General features: G+C 56.6%; 2 protein-coding genes and 1 long non-coding RNA gene across 3 annotated transcripts; all 3 read left to right on the top strand.

Moving 5' to 3' along the window:
• The first annotated feature begins 15,018 nt into the window (after nt 1–15,018).
• LOC131501895 (uncharacterized) lies at nt 15,019–16,234 on the top strand. Its single transcript, XR_009256919.1, has 3 exons — nt 15,019–15,270; nt 15,868–15,970; nt 16,127–16,234. It is a non-coding gene; the product is annotated as an uncharacterized LOC131501895 (long non-coding RNA).
• Nucleotides 16,235–16,426: 192 nt separating this feature from the next.
• Nucleotides 16,427–18,063, top strand: LOC131502163 (melanoma-associated antigen 9-like). The gene is given in 3 exon segments (XM_058712744.1): nt 16,427–16,476; nt 16,618–17,512; nt 17,514–18,063. Coding segments are annotated over 3 exon segments (1,002 nt in total). The 3' UTR covers nt 17,571–18,063.
• Nucleotides 18,064–19,518: 1,455 nt separating this feature from the next.
• LOC131501894 (melanoma-associated antigen 9-like) lies at nt 19,519–21,120 on the top strand. Its single transcript, XM_058712366.1, has one exon. It carries the CDS (start codon nt 19,642–19,644, stop codon nt 19,924–19,926), a length of 285 nt encoding a protein of 94 aa, XP_058568349.1. The 5' UTR covers nt 19,519–19,641; the 3' UTR covers nt 19,927–21,120.
• The last annotated feature ends 2,068 nt before the right edge of the window (nt 21,121–23,188 follow it).

Raw genomic sequence — 23,188 nt, 5'->3', positions numbered from 1 at the left:
GCTGTGTGACAGTGCTGTCAGGCTGCCTCCAGGCCCGGCAGTCAGTTTGCATCACCAGCGTCGTGGCAGCTTAGGAGGGCAGCGCCTCCGGCTTCCCTCAGGAGGAGGGCTAAGCTTCCAGGAGCAGTTCTGGAACACCAAGATCACAAAGCCCTGTCCGTGCCCGGCAGGTCCCCAAGCCTAGGGCTGGCTTTTGCTCCACAGTCGCAGAATCACTGTGTCCTTTCAGTAATCAGACTATGTCGTTTCCGTCGGCCCCTCTTCTCCCCCAGACCCTTTTGTCTGGAGGGGTCCTACCCAAGAGGGACTGAAGCATCTTGGCAGAGCAACGTTGTCGTAGAAGTGAACCAGGAAGACTCGTCACGGTCAGGGGCTAGTCAGGGTGACAGCCTGAATTTTCAGCAGTGTTTGAAATGGGGGCACGTGACCCTTTTCATCCTGATGGCTTACCCGGTGAGGGGTGGACAAAAGAGCCTTGCCTTCCTGGGAAAGCTGAGGGAACACGCACACGGCCTGGTGGGTGCTGCAGGAGGAAGGCGAGGGAACAGGCGGCCAGTGCTTGTTGCAGACCGCAGGTAACCAGGCCGGGCAGAGAGCAGAGGGCCGCCCCCTCGAGGGGTTCCGAGTCGGATCTGCCCTGAGTGCACGGAGGCCTCAGGGTCCCTGCGGTTGGCCTTCCCGGGACCTGCAGCTTCAGCGGGCATCCCAAGCTCGGAACACACTCCCTCATCTGTGTCAGAAATGCCCCTGGGCGGCTCCGTTTCTCTTGGTCTCCTGGGAGAGCGAGTGCTTCCTTGCGCACATCTGGAAGGGACCCAGATGGTGCGGGGCGGCACCCAGGATATTTTGACAGACTTGGACCCCACGGAGGGGTGTCCCAAATCTACAACACGCCCAGAGCCCAAGACCTGGCGGTCGGGCTTTGCCTGCTCTCGGTCCAGCACAGCACCTGCTGAGGCTGAAAAGGCCCACCCACGGGGGCCATGTTCAGGTTTGGCTCGGCATTAAAGCCAGGCAGTTAGGCTTTGTGGTTCGGGTCTAACAAAGTCGGTGGCGCTTCCGCAGCAGCTTCCCGCAGGAAAGCCAAGACCCGGCCAGGCCAGACAGCAGCTGCCCAAGTCCCCATGGCAAGCAGATGCTTTCCTAAGCCTTTCCGGCCTCGCCGTCCTTAGAGTCTCGCCACGTGACCGCTGCAAAACCTGCACCTTGGGCCAGATAGTCGTCATCCTCTAAGGGTCAGACCTGTGATTTCCCCAGGGCTCCTTAGCAAACTGTAGGGGGTTCCGGGGATCGGGGGCTCCTCCGGGAAGAAGACGTGACCAGGAGACACAGCAGCACACAAGCTCTCCTGGGTGACGCCTGAACAGCCCCATTACCCAGGAGTCCCTCACAGCATGAGACCATCCAGGGGCTTATGGGCAGGGAGCCTATGCAGAACGGGAGTGCTATGGTCTGAATGTTTGTGTCCTCCCCCCCCACCCCCCCAATACATCTGTTGAAATCCTAAGTGCCAAAGAATGATGGCATTTGGAGGTGGGGCCTTTGGGAGGTGCTTAAGTCATGAAGGTGGAACCCTCATGGGTGGGAGGAGCACCTTGGGAAAGAGGCTGCAGGGAGTTCCCCAGTCCCTGCCACCATGAAAGGACACAGCGAGAAGATGGCGGCTGTGACCCAGGAGGAAGGCCCTCGCTGCACCGTGCGCGGGCACCTTGCCGGCACCTTGCACTTCCAGCCTTCAGCGCCATGAGGAATAAATGTCCCTTCTTCATAAGCCGCTCGGTGTGCGGCGTTGTGTTACCGCAGCCCCATGGGCTAAGGGATGAAGGCAAGGGAAGGGGCCCCTGGGGGAGGCCTCCCTCAGGGAGGGGGCTCAACTCAGCAGCTCAGGGCCCTGGCCCGGGGTCTTAGAAGCATAAGGCTCTATCTTGTGTATTCTCCGCAGATGCAGGGTGAGGTTTGGCGAGGCACGCCAAGCACGCAGGCTCCAAACGGCCCAAACTCGGCTGCTTGGGGCTACGTTGGAAACAATCACAAACGTGAGGGAAAATGTGAGTCGGGTGCTGGCGGGTGTTTAGGCCAACAGGGTGCAGCAGCCTGCCATGAAGAAGTCCACCGCCTCGGGGGCCCCTGTGCGCAGGACCCGTTTGGCCCATTTGTAGAACACGACCTGAACCCTGCTTTTCCAGTCTCTAAAAGGCTCTGCGGGCTGCCTCTTTCTCCCACGTGGTCCTCCTTTCCCCAGGGCCTCCAGTAGGCAAAAAGCACCAGGAGACGCCTTCTGCTACCAAGATTCAGAGTTCACAACAGAGAGAGACACTGATGGAGAGTGACTCTAATGACACAGTTCCCGATGGGAGAACATCTCCGAAGGAGACACGTCTGATACTGCAGAAAAGAAACGCTGATGGAAAGCCCGAGGACCCGGGTCTCCCTGTCTACAGCATGGGAGGGAAACCGGCTATTAACAACACTTGCACATGGTTCCTCGAGAAAGCACCCAATGGCCCCGTGCCATTTGCAACCTTCCCAGTGTCCCCGAGCCTTGGGCGACTACAGAATGTAACGCCACCAGATAGGAAAGGCTCCTTTGCTGCTGGTCTCTGCAGTACACGGGAGGCTTCGTGGCTTCAGGGCTCTACTTGGTCAGGTGGAACCTGGGCCCCTGACTCCACCTTCCACGGCCTAGGTTGGGCCTTTTCTGACACCTTCCCAGGGGACCGGGGCCCAGAGGAAATGGCCCAGACCCCGTGGAGCACTCAGCACAGCCGCTGTGATGCGGGGCCCTCCGTGCCTGCTCCTGCTGTCCTGTTACCTTGCAGAGCTGTAACGTCAAAGATGCTAAACCCCGCCCAGCTCCTGGTGGGTCACACACAACTTTCTTCCTTCCAAAATGTACACCCTGGGACCGGGTTCACATCGTGGTCTCCACTGTCCCCAAGGACTTCCTTAGTCTGGAAGGGGAGACGGAGCACCCAACTGGGACTCCACGTGGGAGCTGGGCCGGATGCAGGAGCCCCGGGAAGGGAATCGTGAGGGGGACCGGGCCAGGAGTTAGGACTCCCGGAGACAGCGACCTCGAAGCCAGACCACAGGAGAGGGTAGCACGGGGTCTGACCCTGACACGGGCTCCAGGTGTGTCAGACAACAGTGCTGGCCAGACGAGCGGCGGGCCGGGCCAGGGGCCGGTGCCCGGCAGGGGGGTCAGAAAAAGCGGCTGGAGGGCTGGAGGGCTGGAGGGCTGGTGGTTGCAGGCGAGGGTGAGGTGAATGCAGTGGCCAGCAGGGCTGGAGAAGGCAGGCCTGGGATGTGGCGAGGATTTGTGTCCACAACGGATGCGCTCCTTCTGGGCCGTGGCTGAGATAGACCCTCGGGGTGTGAGGTGACCCAACAGCAGGGGAAGGGTGGTGCCTTCGGGGAATGGGGACCAGGAAGGGGGTGGCTCCCGGGACACTGGGAGCAACGGTGGGGGGGGGACAGGGGGATGTTAAAGGATGGAGTCCAGGGGGTGGGGGTGGGGGCGGCCGAGGGCAAGGCCACAGAGCCAGGCTTGCCCGGTGGAGATGCCGGGCCTCGGGCCCTGTAACCTGGAGCTCGGCGCCCTCCCAGTGGGCACCAGGCTGTGTGGGAGCCGCGGAGAGTCAAGATTGAAATTGCTTTCCCTTCAGCATGGCTGTCCTCCTGGCCTGGTCAACTGTGCTCTGCTGGAGTCGCCCGGCCTGGGGTTTGGTCCCTGTAAGGCGGCGACACGTCTGGGTCGTCTCCGGGGCCGTTGAAGCCCTGAGGGCCAGTCATTTCTCCCAGAGGGTCCCGAGCACGGAAGCTACCTGAGACAGACTCGTCTGAGCGGTGGTCATGGGTCCCAGGGTTGTAATGCTGGGACTGAGAAGATTTAGCCAAGAGAGACTGGGATTTCCATCATGCCCTTCTTCATGTAGACTGAAGATGGCACAGTGGCTATTTCTTCTTCAGGGGACGAGCTGAGCCTCCTGCCCTAGACTGTTAACCCCAGTAGAGATTCGGGGACTCTTGAAACAAAGAACATAAGGCAACAGTCCTACGGAAGACTTCGGACCTAACAGTGCCTAAATCCAATCAAATCTCTGCCTGCTCTCTGTAGAGTGCCACACTGTGTCTTCATGAATCTTCTTCTCTCCCACATCCCTCCCACCAATAGGTCCTGTCCCTGTCAGTAACCAACAGAGCTCAGGGGCTCTCAAGGGCCACAGTGAAATACCGCTTCCACTCCTTAAAGAGCTCACTGAAGGGAAAATCCTTATGTGTGCAACTAAAGGAAGCCGAGATGCTGTGGAAGAAGAGATGCTAGGAGCCCCCTCCTGAGAAAGCACCAATGATTTTGAAATGGTGGCTTTGTTTTACTTTTGCCTCCCATTTAAATCCTTATCCTCTCAGGGCACGGCCATACAAGACACGCTGACGTCTGGAATGAACGCTTGGTAGACCTGTCTAGAAGCACACAGCCCACGGATCAAGCCTGACTCTAGACCTGGGGCTCCATCGAGGGTTCCAGCCATTGGACTGAAAGGCACCTTGGGAGACCCTCTCTCAGACCCTCTTGGTGTTCCCCTTTTAGACACAAAGTATGGACTCTCAGAGAGGGCCAATGATGCTCCTCAGTGGTGGAGCTGGCACAAGGAGCTAAGATCCTCGCAGGCAGGGCCCTTTCCTCCTATCCAGAGTGAAGATTAAGAACAAAGTTGTCCAGACGCCTAGAGAACACGTATCCCCAAATCCACTGTCCCATCCTCTCACCTATGGCGAAGATGACTTTCATTTGGGTTTTGTGCCACCCCATACCCAGACTCTCCTCTATTTTCAGATACTTCATATTGGTTCCGTCTAGTCACGTCTAGCTAAACAAGTAGGAATGGTCCCTGGGAGTGAGTCTGTGTAAAGCAGGCCCTATGAAAAGTAGCCCCACAGTAAAGAATGTTATTCAGTGTATCTCCTATCAAGGTAATGGCAGGAGAGGACACACGGGGTGGGGTGGGAGTGGGCTCGGGACAAGAGAAGCAGGGTGGGCATGGCAGTGGACCTGTGAAGTGCTTTGTGTCAACAGAACGGAGTATATTCTGAACTTGCAAATCAAGTAATTAAAGGGGGAAATACCGAAGGAGATCCAATTTGCAAGCAGGAGGCCAGAAATCTGGGAGAGCGGAAGCGAAACCACCATATGGAAGAAAGGAAATAGGGCTTCAGAGGTAGGCTTGAGGGACCCTGAATCCAAGTGTCTGCAGGAGGTGATCTGCAAAGGGCATACTCAAGTGCTCCCAAAGTGAGCAGGTCTTGGGCAATGAGAAGGTTTTCTATAGGGAACAAGTGGAAACTAAAGACAATCCCCTTGTGATCTGGAGAGGGATGAGCTGAGGAACATGGAGAAGCACAACAAGAGACTCTCAAGCACAGCAGAGGAAGCGGCTGTTCACGCCTAACACCGGCGCGTTGGGTAACGCTGTGTCTGAGGTGTTGTGGGTAAAACTGAGGTTGGGGAACAAGACGAATGCTCACACCGTGCTCCCTCACAGCCCTACTCTGGGGACAACATGACCCGGGGGCAAGAAACCAGGACTTTTTGTTGAAAACAGGCCCAACTAACCAGCAGGAGGAGTTGGAAGAGACCAAAGAAAGAAACGGGGGGGGGGGTAGGTGGCAGGAAGAAATGGGAGGGTTACCAACCAAACCCTACTCTGAGGAAACTTGACCTGGGGGCAAGAAGACAAGATTCTTTGAGCCTATCTGAGCAGGACCAACTAACCATCAGGAACAGTTGGAAGAAAACAAAGTGGGAAGTGAGGGGGGCAGGAATAAAAGGGGGCTACCAACTGGAACACTGCGCTGAGGGAACTTGACCGTGGGGCAAGATAACAGGACATTTTGTTGGGGTCTCTCACAGCAGGACCTACTAACCAGCAAGAGTAATTGGAAGACCCAAAAGGGAAGTGAAGGTGGGGGCAGTAATGATGGGCTACCAAGTGAGACACCACTCTGAGGACAACTTGATGTAGGGGGCAAGAAAACAGGAGTCTTGGTTGCACACAATCTGAGCAGGACTAACTAACCAGGAAGAAGAGTGGGAAGAGACCAAAGACAGAAGTGTGGGGCACGCAAGAAAACCTAGGGCAAGAAAACAGGACTCTTTGTTGGGGTCTATCTGAGCAGGACATCTAACTGGGAGGAACAGTTAGAAGAGACCAAAGTGGGAAGTGTGTGTTGGGGGAAGGGGGAATAAGATGGGGGCTATGACTGAGACCCGACTCTGAGGACAACTTGACTTAGGGGACAAGAAAATAGGACTCTTTGATGGGGCCTATCTGAGCAGGACCAACTAAGCAGCAGGAACTGTTGGAAGAGACCAAAGCGGGAATTGGGTGGGGACAGGAATAAAGGGGGGCTAACAACTGAGACCCTACTCTGGAGACAACTTGACCTAGGGAGCATTAAAACAAACAATACTCTTGGTGGGGCCTATGTGAGCAGGACCAACTAACACGCAGTAACAGTTGGAAGAGACCAAACCTGGAAGAGTGTTGGGGTCAGGAAAAAAAGTGGGGCTAACAGTTGAAACCCAACTCTGGACAATCTGAGCTGGTGGCAAGAAAATGACTCTTTGTTGGGGCCTATCTGAGCAGGACCAACTAACCAGGAGGAAGTGTAGGAAGAGTCGAAAGCAGGAAGTGTGTGTGTTGGGGTGGGGAGAAGCAGGAATAAAAGGGGGTACCAACTGAAACCCTAGTCTGAGGACAACTTGACCTGGAGGCAAGAAAACAGGACTCTTTGTTGAGGGCCATATAAGCAGGACCAAGTAACCAGCAGGAACAGATGGAAGAGACCAAAGCAGAAAGTATGTGGAGGGCTAGAAGAAAAGGGGTACTACCGACTGAGCCCCAACTCAGAGGACAACTTGTGCTGGGCGCAAAAAAAACAGGATTTTTTGTTGGGGCCTATCTGAGCAAGACCAACTAACAAGCAGGAACATTTGGAAGAGACCCAAGCAGAAAGTGTGTGTGTGGGTGGGGGGCAGAAATCAAAGAGGAGGCTACCAACTAGGACCCTCCTCTGGTGACAACTTGATCTAGGCCGCAGGAAAATAGGACTTTTTGTTGAGGCCTATCTAGGTAGAACAAGTAACCAGCAGGAACAGTTGGAAGAGACCAAACCAAAAAGTGTGGGCGGGCAGGAATAAAAGGGGAGGCTACTATCTGAGACCCTACCCTGGGGACAACTTGACCTAGGGAGCAAAACAAAACAAAACAAAACAAAACAGGAATCTTGGTGGGGCCTCTCTGAGCAAGACCAACTAACCAGCAGGAACAGTTGAAACAGATCAAAGGGAAGTATGTGGGGAACAGGAATAATGGGGGGGGGGATACAAACTGAAACTCAACTCTGAGGACAACTTGAACTCGGGGCAAGAAAACAGGAGTATTGCTGGGGCCTGAGAAGGAACATCTAACGAGTAGGAACAGTTGAAAGACACCAAATCAGGACGTGTGTGTCGGGGGGTGGCAGTAGTAAAAGGGGGACTCCCAACTGAAATCATACTCTGAGGACAACTTGATTTGAGGGCAGGAAAACAGCACTTTTTGTTGGGGCCTATCTAAGCAGGACAAACTATCCACCCGGAACAGTTGGAAGAGACCAAAGCAGGAAGTGGGGGGGGGGGGGCAGGAGTAAAGCGGGGTGGGGGGGGCGCCAAAGTAAGACCCTACTCTGGGGAAAACCTGACCTAGGGGGCAAGAAAACAAGACTCTTTCTTTGGGCGTATCTGAGCAGGACCAAGTAACCACAAGGAGAATTTTGGAAGAAACCAAGGAGGGAATTGTGTGTGGTGCATGAATAAAAGGGGTGCTACCACCTTAAACCCAACTCTGAGGACAACTTACTTTGGGGCAAGAAAACATGACTTATTCTTGGGGCCTATCTGAGCAGGACCAACTAAACAGCAGGAAGTGTTGGGAGAGAACAAAGCAGGAATGGGGGGAGCAGGAATACAAAGGGAGGCTACAAATGAGAACCTACTCTGGGGACAACATGACCTAGGGGAGAGAAAATAGGACTCTTTGTTGGGCCCTATATGAGCAGGACAAACTTACCAACAGGAGTGGTTGGACGAGACCAAGGAGGGAAGCGTGTGGGGTGCAGGAAACAAGGTGGGCTACGAACTTAAACCCAACTCTGAGGACAATTTACCTGGGGGCAAGAAAACATGACTTATTCTTTGGGCCTATCTGAGCAGGACCAACTAACCAGCAGGAACAGTTGGAAGAGATCAAAGCAGGAATTGGAGGGGGGCAGGAATGAAAAGGACGCTACAAATGAGACCCTACTCTGGGGACAACATTTTCTAGGGGGCAAGAAAATAGGACACTTTGTTGGGCCCTATATGAGTAGGACAAACTAACCAACAGAAGAGGTTGGAAGAGACCAAGGAGGGAAGTGTGTGGGGTGCAGGAATAAAAGGGGGGCTACCAACTTAAATCCAACTCTAAGGACCCCTTGACCTGGGGACAAGAAAATAGGACTCTTTGTTGGGACCTATCTGAAAGGGAACAACTTACCTCCAGGAACACTTGGAACAGACCAAAGTGGGAAGTGTCAGTTGGGAGGGGCATTAATAAAAGGAGGGCTCCCAACTGACACACTACTCTGAGGACAACATGACCTTGGGGGCAAGTAAACAGGACTCTTTTGCAGGGCCTATCTAAGCAGGACCAGCTAACCAGCAGGAACAGTTGTTAGAGACCCAAGCAGAAAGTGTGGGGAGGAAGGAATAAAACGGGAGGCTACCAACTGAGACCATACTCTGGGGAAAACTTGACCTCGAGGGCAAGAACAGGACTCTTTGTTGAGGACCAAGCAGGACCGACAAACCAGCAGGAACAGTTGGAGCAGACCACAGTGGGAAATGGGGGGACAGCAATAAAAGTGGGGCTACCAATTTACACCCTACTCTGAGGACAACCTGGAACAAGAGAACAGGACTCTTTGTTAGGGCCTATCTGACCAGGACCAACTAACCAGCAGGAGAATTTGGAAGAGACCAAAGAGGGGTGTTGGCTTAAAAGGGGCCTACGGACTGAGACCCTACTCTGAGGACAATGTGACCTGGAGCAGGAAAATAGGACTCTTTACTGGGGCCTATCTGAGAAGTACCAACTAAGCAGCAGGAGTAGTTGGTAGGGATCAAAGCGGGAAGTGGTGGGGGAGGGAATAAAAGGGGGGCTTCAAACTGAGACACTACCCTGGGGACAATTTGAATTAGGGATCAAGAAAACAGGACTCTTGGTGGGGCCTATCTGAGCAGGACCAACCAACCAGCGGGTACAGTTGGAGCACACCGATGTGGGAAGTGTGTGTGTGGGGGGCAGGAATAAAAGGGGGTCTACCAACTAAGATCCTACTCTGAGGACAACTTGACCTAGGGGGCAATAAATCAGGATTCTTTGGGGGGCCTATCTGAGCAGGACCGACTAACTCACAAGAACAGTTGGAAGAGGCCAAAGTGGGAATTGGGGGGGAAGAAATAAAATGGTGGCAACCAACTGAGACCCTACTCTGAGGACAACTGGACCTAGGGGGCAACAAAACAGGAAACTTGGTCTGGGCCTCTCTGAGCAGGATCAACTAATCAGCAGGAAGAGTTGGAAGAGACCAAAGCGAGAAGTGTGGGGGTTCAGACATAAAACAGGGCAACCAAGTCAGACCCTACTCCGAGGACAACTTGACCTTGGGGGCAAGAAACGGGACTCTTTCTTCGGGGCTATCTGAGAAGACGCACTCACCAGCGGGAACAGTTGGAAGAGACCAGAGCAAGAAGCGTTGTGGGACAGGAATAAAAAGGGGGCTACCAATGGAGACAGTACTCTGACGGCAAGTTAATCTGGGGGTAAGAAAACAGGACTTTTTCTTGGGGCCTATCTGAGCAGGAGCAACTAACTAACAGGAGAAGTTGGAAGAGGCCACGAAGGGAAGTGTGTGAGGTACAGGAATAAAAGCGGGGGCTACCACCTTATACCCAACTCTGAGAACAACTTGACCTGGGGGCAAGGAGACACGATTATTTTGGGGCCTATCTGAGCAGTACCGACTAACCAGTAGTAAGAGTTGGAAGAGAACAAAGCAGGAACTGTGTGTGTGTGGGGGGGGGCAGTGGCAGGAATAAAAAGGGGGCTACCAATTAAACCCTACTTTGAGGACAGCTTGACCTAGGGGCATGAAAATAGGATTCTTTGTTGGGGCCTATCTGAGCAGGATAAAGGAACAGTTGCAAGAGACTAAATTGAGAAGTGGTGGTGGGGGGCTATAAAAGGGGTGCTACCAACTAAGACCCTACTCTGGAAACAACTTTACCTAGGAGGCAGAAAATAGGTTTCTTTGATGGGGCCTATCTGAGCAATACCAACTAAACCAGCAGGAAGGGTTGGAACAGTGCAAGGCGGGAAGTGTCGGGGGGGCAGCAATAAAAATGGTGCTCCCAACTGAGACCGTACTCTGAGGACAGCTTGACTCTGGGGGCCAGAAAACAGGACATTTTTTGGGGGGCCTATCTGAGATTGATGTCTAACCAGCAGGAACATTTGGAAGAGACTAATGCAGGAAGTGTGGGGGGCAGGAATAAAAGGGGGGGGCTAGTAACTGAGACCGTACTCTGAGGACAACTTGATCTAGGGGGCAAGAAAACAGGGCTCTTTGTTGGGACCTATCTGATAAGGACGAACTAACCAGCAGGAACAGTTGGAAGAGAGCAAAGCAGGAAGTGGGGTGGGGAGGGAATAAAAGGGGGACTACAAACCGAAATCCTACTCTGAGGACAAGTTGACTTGGTGGCAAGAAAATAAGACTTTTTGTTGTGGCCTATCTGAGCAGGACCACCCAACCAGCAGGAAAATTTGGAAGGTCCAAACCAGGAAGGTGGGGGGGCAGGAACAAATGGGGGGCTACAAATTGAGATGCTACCCTGTGGACAACTTGACAGACGAGGCAAGAAAACATGACTCTTATTGGGGCCTATCTGAGTCGGACCAACTGACGAGCAGGAACAGTTGGACGAGATCAAAGCAGGAAATGGGGAGGCAGGAATAAAAGTGGACACCAACTGAGATCCTACTCTATGGCCAACGTGACCTGGGGGGCAAGAAACCAGGGCTCTTCCTTCTGGCCTATCTGAGCGGTACTACCTAATCAGCAGGAAGAGCTGGAAGACACCAAAGCAGGAAGTGTGGGAGGCATGAGTAAAAGGGGGGCTACCAACTAAGACCCTACTCTGAGGACAACTTGAACTGGGGCAAGTAAACAGGGCTCTTTGTTGGGGCCTATCTGACCAGGACCAACTAGCCACCAGGAGTAGTTGAAGAGACCAAAGCAAGAAGTTTGCCAGGGCAGGTATAAACGGGGGCTACCAACTGAGACCCTAATCTGAGGATGACTTGACCTGGGGGCAAGAAAACAGGACTCCCTTTTGTGGCCCATGTGAGCAGGACCAAGTAACCAATAGAGCAGTTGGAATGGACCAAAGCAGGAAGTGGGGGGGGGGCAGGAAAAAAGGGAGGCAACCAACACACACCCTACTCTGAGGACAACGTGACCTCGGGGGCAAGAAAACAGAACTCTTGGTTCGTGCCTATGTGAGCTGGACCAACTAACCAGCAGGAACAGTTGGAAGAGACCAAATCAGGAAGTGTGTTTGGAGGAGTGGCAGGAATATAAAGGGGACTACCAAATTAAACCAGACGCTGAGAACAACGTGACCTAGGGGCATGAAATTAGGACTCTTTCTTGCAGCCTACTTGAGAAGGAACAATTAACCAGCAGGAACACTTGGACGATACCAAAGCAGGAACTGGGTGGATCAGGAATAAAAGGGGGCTACCAACTAAGACCCCACTCTGGAGACAACTTGACCTAAGGGGAAAGAAAACAGGAATCATGGTGCAGCCTATCTGAGCAGGGCCAACTAACCAGCAGGAAGAGATGAAAGAGACCAAAGTGAGAAGTGTGGAGGGGGGGAAGCAATAAAAGGGGGGCTACAAACTTAAACCCAACTCTGAGGACAACTTGACCTGGGCCAAGGAAACAGGAATATTTGTTGGGCCTTATCTGAACAGGACCAACTAACCAGCAGGAGTGGTTGAAAGAGACCAAACCAGGAAGTGTGTGTGTGTGTGTGTGTGGGGGGGGTGGTCAGCAGGTACAAAAGGGGGGTGCCAAATTAAACACAACTATGAGGACAACTTGTCCTAGGGGCAGGAAAATAGGATTCTTTGTTGAGACATATACAAGCAGGACAAACTAACCTATAGGAACAGTTGGAAGAGACCAAAGCAGGAAGGGGGAGGCAGGAATAAAAGGGGTTAGGCTACCACCTGAAATCCTACTCTGAGGTCAACTTGACCTAGTGGAATAAAAATAGGACTCGTAGTTGGGGCCTATCTGAGCAGGACCAATTAACCAGCAGGAACAGGTTGAAAAGACCGAAGCAGGAAGTGTGGGGTGGGCAATAGGAATAAAAGAGGGGGGCCCCAACTGACTCCCTACTCTGATGACCACTTGACCTGGGGGAAAGAAAATAGGACTCTTTGTTGGGCCCTATCTGAGCAGGACCAAGTAACAAGCAGGAACCGTTGGAAGAGACCAAAGTAGACAGTGTGGGAGGGCAGGAAAATAAAGGGGGGGCTACCAAGTAAGACCCTACTCTGGGGACAACTTGATCTAGATGGTAAGAAAACAAGACTGTTCGGTCCTATCTGAGCAGGAGCAAATAACCAGCAGGAGCCTTTGGAAGAGAGCCAAGCGGGAATGGGGGGGGGATAAGAGGGGGGCTGCCAAATGGGACCCAATTCTGAGGACAACTTAACCTGGCGGCAAGATAATGGGACTCTTTGGGGGCCAATCTGAGTAGGACCAACTAACCAGTGGGAACAGTTGGAAGAGGCCAAAGCAGGAATTGGGGGGCAGGAATAAAAGGGGGGCTACCGGCTGAGACCATACTCTGAGAACAACATGACAAAGCAGGCAAGTAAATTAAGACTCTTTTGGAGCCAGTATGAGTAGGACCATCTAACCAGCAGGAAGAGTTGGAAGAGACCAAAGCAGGAAGTGTGGTGAGTAGGAATGAAAGGGGCCTAGTAACTGAGACCCTACTCGGAACACAACTTGACCCAGGGGGCAAGAAAACAGGACTCTTTATAGGGGCCTGTTGAGCAGGACCAACTACACATCAGGAATCGTTGGAAGAGACCAAACCGGTAAGTGGGAGGGAGCAGGAGTAAAAGGGGGGCTGCCAACTGAGTCCCTACTCTGAGGACAACTTGTGTTGGGGACAAGGCAACAGAACTCTTTGTTGTGACATATCTGAGCATGACCAACAAACCAGTGATTACAGTTGGAAGAGACCAAAGCAAGAACTGTGTGTGTGTGTGGGGGGGGGCGGTGGGACAGGAATAAACGGGGGGGGGGGGGCTACCAACTGCAACAATACTCTGAGGACAACTTGACATGGGGTCAAGAAAATAGAACACTTTGTTGGGGCCCTGTCGGAGCAGAACCAACCAACCAGCAAGAACAGCTAGAAGAGACCAAAGCAAGAAGAGAGGGGGGAGGAATAGAAGGGGGGCTACCAACTGAGACACTCCTCTGAGGACAACTTGTCCTAGGAGCAAGAAAACAGGAGGCTTTGTTCAGGCCTATCTGAGCAGGACCAAGTAACCAGCAGGAACGGTTGGAAGAGAGAAAAGTCGGAAGTGTGTGTGGCGGGGTGGCAGGAATAATAGCGGGGACGGGCCCAGGCTCTTCTGCAGCAGGTGTCGGGACTTCATGGAGATCCGCAGGGCCCATCCCGCCCCGGGGAGAGGAGATCAGCCTGGGCCGCGGTGCCGGGCTACCTGTAGAGGGTGGCCGCAGGCCCCGTCCACTCAACTGTGCCTCGGGGATCTGAGGAAGCTGAGGACCTTGGGGTGAGGGACAGGATCCTAGGTCAGGAAAGGGCAGGGACGCAGGACGGGGCCACGGTGTCCAGGTGGGGGTCAGAGGGAGGACTGAGTGACTCAGGTCCCCAGGGCAGAGGGGACGTCCCAAAGTTCAAGACCTCACGCCTTCTGAGAAGGGCCCTTGGGAGGCATGGGGACTCGCGGAGGAGAGTCGGGCCAGACTTCCGCAGCCGGGTCTCAGAGACACCGGAGGAGGCGCAGGGGGCGGGGGGAGCACTGGGACACCTCAGTTCTGAAGAGGGCAGGGCCCGTGTCCTGGGGCGATTCCTAATGAGGAGCAGAGGGATCTGCAGGCAAAGGAGCCAGGACCCCACAACAGAGTCAGTCCACGCAGGCCCCCGGGAGGGATGGGGACACTGGGCGAGGCTGGACTTGGGCATCCGGGTCTCGGATCACCCGGACCGGGAGTGGGGGTCGGATGGGTGAGCTGGGGAGAACCGAGGACCCGCTGTCGGTCGGTCGGGAGCAGCCGCTCCGGCGGGCAGAGGGGAGGAGGGCCCAGGTGCTGTCAGGAGACCAGGTCCACCCCAGCCCAGAGCTACGAAGTCAGTCCGTGCCGCAGGCCCGGGGAGCCCCTGCATCGGGTGGCCAGAGGTGGCGGGCGCCCCGTCACTGAGCCTGGGCGGTGCGTCCCAGAGACCTTCGGACCCCGATCTGAGGGGCACGAGTTCCCTTCGTCAGCGGCCACGCGCCCAGGCCATCCCCGGGGTGCAGGAGGCCACGGAGGGAACACCAAGGGAGGGACTCCGACCCCCAGAACGGTGGCCCCGGCCCGGAAGGCGACCCCTAGCGGCAGCCTAGGGAAGCCCCTAGTGGGAATAAGGGCCCGCGGGGTGTCTGGACTTCCGCATCCGGGTCTCAGGAGACTGGCGGGGCGGGGTGGGGCGGGGCGGGGCGAGGGGGCCTCGGCGTCGTCGGCGTCTTCCGGCCGCGCCTGGAATCCCGTCAGGCATCCCTTCAGGCGCGGGAAGGGCGCCGAGCCTCGTGGGCTTCGAGGTGAGGCCCAGAGGGAGGAGCGAGGGAGCCGGGACCCAGAGGGGAATGAGTCCGGCGGTGGGGGCGGCGGTGGAGGCCGCAGGGTGGCGCGACCACGACGACTGTGACCAGGGCGTGAGGCGTGGGCGGCCTCGGGCTCTGGGTCCCAGCCCGACTGAGAGCTGGTTGCGCGCGAGGAGCCGGCGTCAGGCGGCAGAGCCCGAGGCCCAGGCCGCCCAGGGAGTCCGGATGGGGACGAGAGGACAGGGCTGAGGGACCCCAAGGAACCCATGTGAGCCCCTGCCATCGGCCCCGGGCCTCCCCGGACTTGGTCGCCTCGTGCGACGCCAGCCGCCTTGGCCCGGACCTCGCCGGGCCGGGAGGGCTCTGGTGGGAGGCAGCGGGCCCGGGGCTCCCCGGGAGAGCCCTGCGGGAGGACGGCCGGAGGCCCCTTGGACCCCAGCCCCGGGGCCGCCGTCGGAAAGCCGCCCCCGCGGTGGGGCCGGGCGAGGGGAGGGCCTGGGTGTGCGGGGCTGGACCCCGGTCAGCCGAGGCAGGATCCCGGGCCCTGGCCGGGGTGCAGGGGAGAGAGGAGGCGCTGCCTCCCAGCCCAGGACACCCACGTAGGGCCCAGGAGGCCTGCCCTGCCGCTCGGGTCCGCTCTGGCTGTCAGCGGAGGCCCAGAAGGGGCAGGTCCAGGCTGGATGGGGTGGGGGCTCCCGGGGTGGGGTGGCGGCCAGAGTCCTGGCCAGAATCTCCTGGCCGCAGTGGGGGGTGGGGGCCCGGGGCGGTGCACGCGGTCTGTCCCCACCCTGAGACCCTGAGGCGCCCCCTCCCTCCCTCGCTCCCTCCGTCCCTCCCTCCCTCCCTCCCTCCCTCCGTCTTCCAGGGGCTCGGAGAGCTCTGGAGTTGAGGCCTTGGTCTGAGGCAGGAGTCCCGAGGTCACAGAGCAGAGGAGGCGCGGCCGCGTGCCAGTCGGTTGTCCAGGCGAGGTGCGTGCTCCGCGCGTGGGGCCGGGGGCTCGCCCATCCCACCCCAGAGGGGACCCGTCGGCCCCCAACCCCCACGCGGCCCCGCTCTCAGGCCTGGGAGCTCGGGCTCTGTGGGCTGGGCCTCCCCCTGAGGAGCCACCCCTCTTCTGTCTTCAGGGTCTGGCGACCATCATGCCCCTGTGTCAGATGAGTGAGCTCTGCAAGGCCGAGGAGGAGCCCAGACAGGCCCCGCTGCCATGGGATGTACCGCTGTGGGAGGCGGAGGACGAGGAGGTGGAGGTGGTGGAGGTGGAGGTGGTGGAGGTGGAGGAGGTGGAGTTGGAGGTGGAGGTTGAGGTGGAGGACGTGGAGTCGGAGGAAGAGGAGTTGGAGGAGGAGGAGTTGGAGGTGGAGTTGGAGGTGGAGGACGTGGAGTCGGAGGAAGAGGAGTTGGAGGAGGAGGAGTTGGAGGTGGAGATGGAGGTGGAGGACGTGGAGTCGGAGGAAGAGGAGTTGGAGGAGGAGGAGTTGGAGGTGGAGTTGGAGGTGGAGGAGGTAGAGTCGGAGGAAGAGGAGTTGGAGGAGGAGGAGTTGGAGGTGGAGGTTGAGGTGGAGGACGTGGAGTCGGAGGAAGAGGAGTTGGAGGAGGAGGTGGAGTTAGGGGAGGAGGTGGAGTTAGGGGAGGAGGTGGAGTTGGAGGAGGAGAAAGCAGAGGAGGAGGAGGAGGGGGGCCCATCTCCCTCCTCCTCCTCCTCCTCCTCCTCTTCCTCCCTGTCCTCCTCCTGCTCTGTCCTCATTCTGGTCCCCCTGGAGGAGGGATCTGCTGCTGCCCGGTCCCCGAGTCCTCCCCAGAGCCCTCGGAGCACCTGCCCCTCCCCCAGTGCCATGGCAGGCGCTCCGGGGAGCCAGTCCCACCAGGGCTCCAGCAGCCCCGATGAGGAGGGGTCGAGCACCTGGGGGGCCCCGGCAGGGGCCCAGGCCTCGCTCCCAGATGCGCTCCGCGTGAAGGTGGCCGGCCTGGTGCTGCTTCTGCTCCTCAAGTATCGCACCAAGCAGCCGACCACACGGGCGGAGATGCTGGCGGCGGTCAGCCAAGATGACCGGGACCGCTTCCCCGTGATCTTCCGCCGAGCCTGCGAGTATCTGCAGCTGGTCTTTGGAGTCGACGTGAAGGAAGTGGACCCCCGCGAGCACTCCTACGTCCTGGTCAGCATCCTGGGCCTCAGCTGCGATGGGACGCCGAGTGGTAGGGACGGCATGCCCAAGACCAGCCTCCTGGTGCTGGTCCTGTGGGTGATCCTCCTGGAGGACGACCGTGCCCCTGAGGAGGCGGTGTGGGAAGCGCTGGGGGTCATGGGGGTGTATGCCGGCAGGGAGCACGTATTCTATGGGGAGCCCAGGGAGCTGCTGACCGAAGTCTGGGTGCAGGAAGGGTACCTGGAGTACCGGCAGGTGCCCGGCAGCGAGCCCGCACGCTACGAGTTCCTGTGGGGTCCCAGGGCCCACGCAGAAACCAGCGGCGTGCAAGTGCTGCAGCACATCCTCGCGGTCAACAGCAGGCAGCCCGGGGTCTCCGTGTCTGTCCGAAGAGGCTGTGAGCCATGAGGAAGAGCGGGCCTGAGCCCGAGGGGCAGCCGGGCCCGTTCCCGCCTGGGGTCGAGCAGCTTCTCCTGCGGGGCACGAAGCCAGGCCACTTCTCCCCTGCGAGTGCGAGCAGAGCGGGCGCTGGGCGTTGTGAGTAGTGGAGGGCCAGGGCGGCTTGGGGGAAAGCGGGGCCAAGAGCACGTTTGGGTGGGTTCTTGTTCTCTGTCTACGTGGCCTCGGAAATCGATCTTTGTTTCCTCGAGGAAGTTTTCAGATGTTGTTCCTTGTCATAGAAGGTTTCGTGAGCTTCGGGCTCAGCGTGGGAGTGGCACCCACGCCACAGGTGTTCGAGAGTCAGAGTTTTGCCGTTTGGTGCAACGAGCTGGGAACCCTTCCGTCCTCGTTCGGGATCCAGAAGGGAATCGCGGTGCCTGGGCTGGGCACAGACAGGGATGTCTTGCAAACGTGAAGACCTTGGCAGTAAACGGATGGTTTCAGGACATGGAGAAGTAAAAGATGTTCGTTCTTGCTTCTCGTCCCTTGTCGTCTGTCATTCTGGACAAGGGACATAGAGATGTGTGCCTGCCTTTGGTTGGGTCTCCAAGAAAGGAGGAGACACTCGATCTGAGCAGAGGTCCCCAGCTCACTGGGACATTTGTGGCCGGACATTCGCCGAGCTCTGCTCACTCTCGGAAGGGCCCTGTGTTGGCAGTGAGGACACTAGGAGAGGCAGGACACGTCTCGCCCATAGGTGACTATCTAGCAGCTGCGGTCCCCATGGGAAGGCAGGGAAAGGTCCCCTAAGAGGAGCAGAAGAAATGAAAGAAGGCTGAGGCGGTGGGGCTCCGGGGGGGGAGCCCTGCAGTGGAGATGCCCTGCCCGAGCCAGGCTGGCCTGGGATCTCGGTTCAGTGCGATGCCTTCCGGGCAGCTGATCACAATGTAGCGGGGAGGGGACAGTGGCTGCGGTGGGCTCCCTGCCTCTGTCTCCAGGAAGTCGGGGAGTGAGAGCCTGGATCTGAGGCGCACAGACTCAGCTGTGCAGAGGGCGGGGGCACGGCCCGAGCCGGTCAGAGTCAAGGTGAGGATCCCGGAAAGGATGGTGACAGAGGTGGGGGCCTCGGTCTGGGATGCCTGGTTCGGGCCGGCAGAGAGAAGGGGCCCGGCCGGGCAGCAAGGCGTGCACGTCGACATGTGAGGGAGCACGGCCGGCCCCCCATCCCGGAATCCAGGTCAGTCCAGCCGGCAGCCCGAGAGACCCCGGCAGGGTGGTCAGGCGGAGCCCTTCTCCCAGCGGGGCTAAGGGTGGTAGACTCGGGGCCCCAGAGGGACGGGCCCAGGCTCTTCCTGGAGCTGGTGTCTGGACCTGAGGGAGAGCGGTAGGGCCTACTACACCCACCCACCCCGGGTAGAGGCGCTCAGGCCCCGCTGAGGCCCCGGGGTTTCTGGAGAGGGCAGCCGCAGGCTGCGTCCACTCAACTGTACCTCGGGGGTTTGAGGGAGCTGAGGACCTTGGGGTGAGGGACAGGATCCCAGGTCAGAAAGGGCAGGGGCACGGGCCGGGCTAGGGAGTCCAGGTGGGGACATGGGGGGAGGACCGAAGGACTCAGGTCCCTAGGACACACAGAAGGAACCTGCCAGAGTTTGGGCACCCGCGTCCTTCTGTGAAGGGCCATGGGCAGGATGGGCATTTGGGTGGACAAGTCGGGCCAGACTTCCACAGCGGAGTCTCACAGACACGGGGTGTGTGTGTGTGTGGGCGGGGGGAGGCGGCTGGGACACCTCAAGTGGGCAGAGGGCAGGGCCTGGGTCCTGTGGCCATTCTTGGCGAGGATGCAGAAGGAGGACAGAGGGAGCCTGGGCCCCTCAACAGAGTCAGTCTGAGCCTTCCGAGTGCCTGCCCCTCCCCCGCTGACATGGCAGGTGCTCCGTGGAGCCAGTCCGATGAGGACCCCAGCAGCCCCGATGAGGAGGGGTCCAGCAGCAGAGGGGACCCAGGAGGAGCCCAGCCCTCGCTCCCAGACGCATTCAGCCTGAGGCTGGCTGACCCGGTGGCATTCCTGCTCCTCAGGTATCGCACTCAGCAGCCGACCGACCACACAGGCGGAGATGCTGGCGGCGGTCAGCCAAGATGACCAGGACCACGTCTCCGTGATCTTCCGCCAAGCCTGCGAGTATCTGCAGCTAGTCTTTGGTGTTGACGTGAAGGAAGTGGACCCCAGAGACCACTCCTTCTTCCTGGTCACCATCCTTGGCCTGATATGTGATGGGATGCTAAGCAGTAGGCAGGGCATACCCACGGCCAGCCTCCTGGTGCTGGTCTTGGGGGTGGTCCTCCTGGAGAACAACTGTGCCCCTGAGGAGGAGGTGTGGAACGTGCGGGCTACCAACTGAGACCTACTCTGATGACAACGTGACCTAGGGGCAAGAAATCAGGACGCGTTATCAGGGCATACGTGAGCAGCACCAACTAACCAGCAGGATCAGTTGGAAGAGACCAAAGTGGGAAGTGTGTGGCCACCATGAATAAAAGGGGAGCTAACAACTGAAAACCAACTCTGAGGACAACGTGACTTGGGGGCAAGAAAACAGGACTTTGTTTTGGGGCTTATCTGAGCAGGACCAACTAACCAGATGGAACAGTTGGAAAAGACCAAAGCAGAAAGTGGGTGGGGGGGGGCTACCAACTGGGATCCTACTCTGAGGACCACTTGATCTAGAGGACAAGAAAACAGGACTCTTTGCTCGGGCCTCAATGCGCAGGACCAACTAACCAGCAGGAATATTTGGTGGAGACCAAAGATGGGAGTGTGTGCTGGGGAGGGGTGGCTGGAGTAAAACGGGGGCTACCAACTGGAACCCTACTCTGAGGACAACTTGACCTGGGGGAAAGATAAAAGGACTCATTGTTGTGGCCTATTTGAAGAGGACCAACTAGCCGGCAGGAGCAGGTGGAAGAGACCGAGGCGGAACTTTGTTGGGGGTAGGAATAAACGGGGGGCTACCAACTGAGAAACTACTCTGAGGGCAACTTGAACTGGGGGCAAGAGAACAGGACTCTTTGTTGGGGCCTATCTGAGCAGGAACACCTAATCAGCAGGACCAGTAGGAAGAGACCAAAGCAGGAACTGTGAGGGGGGCAGCAGGAATAAAAGGGGGGCAACCACCTGAAACCATTCTCTGAGTAGAACTTAACCTGGGGGCAAGAAAAAAGGACTCTTTGTTGGGGCCTATCTGTGCCGGAGCAACTAACCAGCATTAACATTTTGAAGAGACCAATGCAGGAAGTGGGGGAAACGAATAAAAGGGAAGGCAACCATCTGAGACCCTATCCTGAACACAATTTGACCCGGTGGCAAGAAACCAGGACTACTGGTGCGTGTCTATCTGAGCAGGACCAACTAAGAAGTAGGAACAGTTGGAGGAGACCACAGCGGGAAGAGGGGGAAGGGAACAAAGGGGGACTAAACACTGAAACCCTACTTTGAAGACACCTTGACCTGGGGCAAGAAAATAGGACTCTTTCTTGGGGGCTATCTGAGCCGGACCATCTAACCAAAAGGAACAGTTGGAAGAGACCAAAGCGGGAATTGGGTGGGGTAGGAATAAAGGGGGGCTAACAACTGAGACCCTACTCTGGGAACAGCTTGACCTGGGGGCAAGTCAACAGGACTCTTTGCTGGGGCCTATCTGAGCAGGACCAACTAACCAGCAGGAACAGTTGCAAGAGACCAAAGCGGGAAGTGGGGAGGGGCAGGAATAAAAGGGGTGCTACCAAGTGAGACACTACTCTGAGGACAATTTGACATAGGGGGCAGGGAAACAGGACTCTTGGTGGTGCCTATCTGAGCAGAACCAACTCATCAGGAACATTTGGAGGAGACCAAAGCAGGAAGTGAGTGTGTGTGTGTGTGTGTGTGTGTGTGTGTGTGTGTGTGTGTGTGGAGGTGGCAGGAATGAAAGGGGGGCTACAAACTGAAAACCAACTCTGAGGACAAATTGACCTGGGGGAAGAAAATCAGTCTTTGTCGGGGCCTATCAGAGCAGGTCCACTTAACCAGAAGGAACTGTTGGAAGAGATCAAAGTGGGAATTGGGGGAGGACAAGAATAAAAGGAGGGTACAAACTCAGACACTACTCTGAGGATAACTTGACCTAGGGGGCATGAAAACATAACTCTTTGTTTGCCCTATCTGAGCAGGAACAATTAACCGGCAGGGACATTTGGAAGAGACCAAAGTGGGAAGTGAGGAGGCAGGAATAAAAGAGGGGTACCCTCTGAAACCCTACTCTGAGGACTCCTTGACCAGGGAGCAAGAATATAGGACTTTTTGTTGGGGCCTATCTGAGCAGAACCAACTAACAAGCAGGAATACTTGGAAAAGACCAAAGCAAAATGTGTGGGGTGAGGCTGCGAGTATAAAGGGGGGGCTACCAACTGAGACCCTACCTTGGGGACAGCTTCATCTAGGCAGCAAGAAAACAGGACTTTTCATTAGGGCCTAAGCAGAGCAAGGATCCAGCAGGGACATTTGGAGCAGACATAAGCGGGAAGTTGGGATGTGCAGGAATAAAGGCAGGGCTACTGCCTGCAACTCTACTCTGAGGACAACTTGACTTGGGGGCAAAAAACCAGGACTCTGTGTTGGGGCCTATCTGAGCAGGATGTACTCATCAGCAGGAACAATTGGACGAGACCAAAGCAGGAAGTGCGGGGCGGGGGGCAGGAATGGGTGGGGGGGCTACCAACTGAGACCCTACTCTGAGGGCAACTTAACCTAGGGGGCAAGAAAACAGGACTCCGTGTTGGGACATAGGTGAGCAGGACCAACTAACTAGAAGGAACAGTTAGAAGAGACCAAATAGGGAAGTGTGTGGGGGGTGGGAATAAAAGGGGAGCAACCAACTGAGACCCGACTCTGAGGACAACTTGACTCAGGAGGCAAGGAAACAGGACCCTTTGTTGGGGGCCTACCTGACCAGGAACAACTAACCAACAGGAGCAGTTGGAAGAGACCAAAGCGAGAAGTGAGGGAGGGGCAGGAATAAAAGGGGGACTACCAACTGAGAACTTACTCTGAGGACAACTTGTCCTGGGGCAAGAAAACAGGACTCTTGGTTGGGGCCTATCTAAGCAGGACCAGCTAACCAGCAGGAACAGTTGGAAGAGAGCAAGCGGGAAGTGGGGGTGGGGCAGTTATAACAGGGGGGCTAAAAGCTGAGACCCGACTCTGAGGACAACTTGACCTATGGGACAAGAAATCAGGACTCTAAGTTGGGGCCTATGTGAGCAGGACCACCTAAACAGCAGGAACATTTGGAAGAGACCCATGCAGGAAATGTGGGGGGTGCGGGAATAAAAGTAGGGCTACCAACTGAGACCCTACTCTGAGGACAACTCGACCTAGGGAGTAAGAAAACAGGACTCTTCTTTGGGGCCTATCTGAGCAGGACCAACTAAGCAGCAGGAACTGTTGGAAGAGACCAAAGCAGGAAGTAGGGGGCGCAGGAATAAAAGGGGGCTAACAACTAAGACCTTACTCTGGGGACAACTTGACCTAGGGGGCAAGTAAAGAGGACTCTTTGTTGGGCCCTATCTGAGCAAGACCAAGTAACCAGCAGGAATAGTTGGAAGAGATCAAAGTGGGAAGTGGGG

The sequence above is a fragment of the Neofelis nebulosa genome, chromosome X, assembly GCF_028018385.1.
Source record: "Neofelis nebulosa isolate mNeoNeb1 chromosome X, mNeoNeb1.pri, whole genome shotgun sequence".
NCBI lineage: Eukaryota > Metazoa > Chordata > Mammalia > Carnivora > Felidae > Neofelis > Neofelis nebulosa.
This window is presented reverse-complemented; position numbering and strand designations above follow the sequence as displayed.

Excerpts from the sequence above, each read along its gene's own strand:
- LOC131501894 (XM_058712366.1), top strand. The coding sequence starts at position 19,642 with ATGCTGGCGGCGGTCAGCCAAGATGACCAGGACCACGTCTCCGTGATC.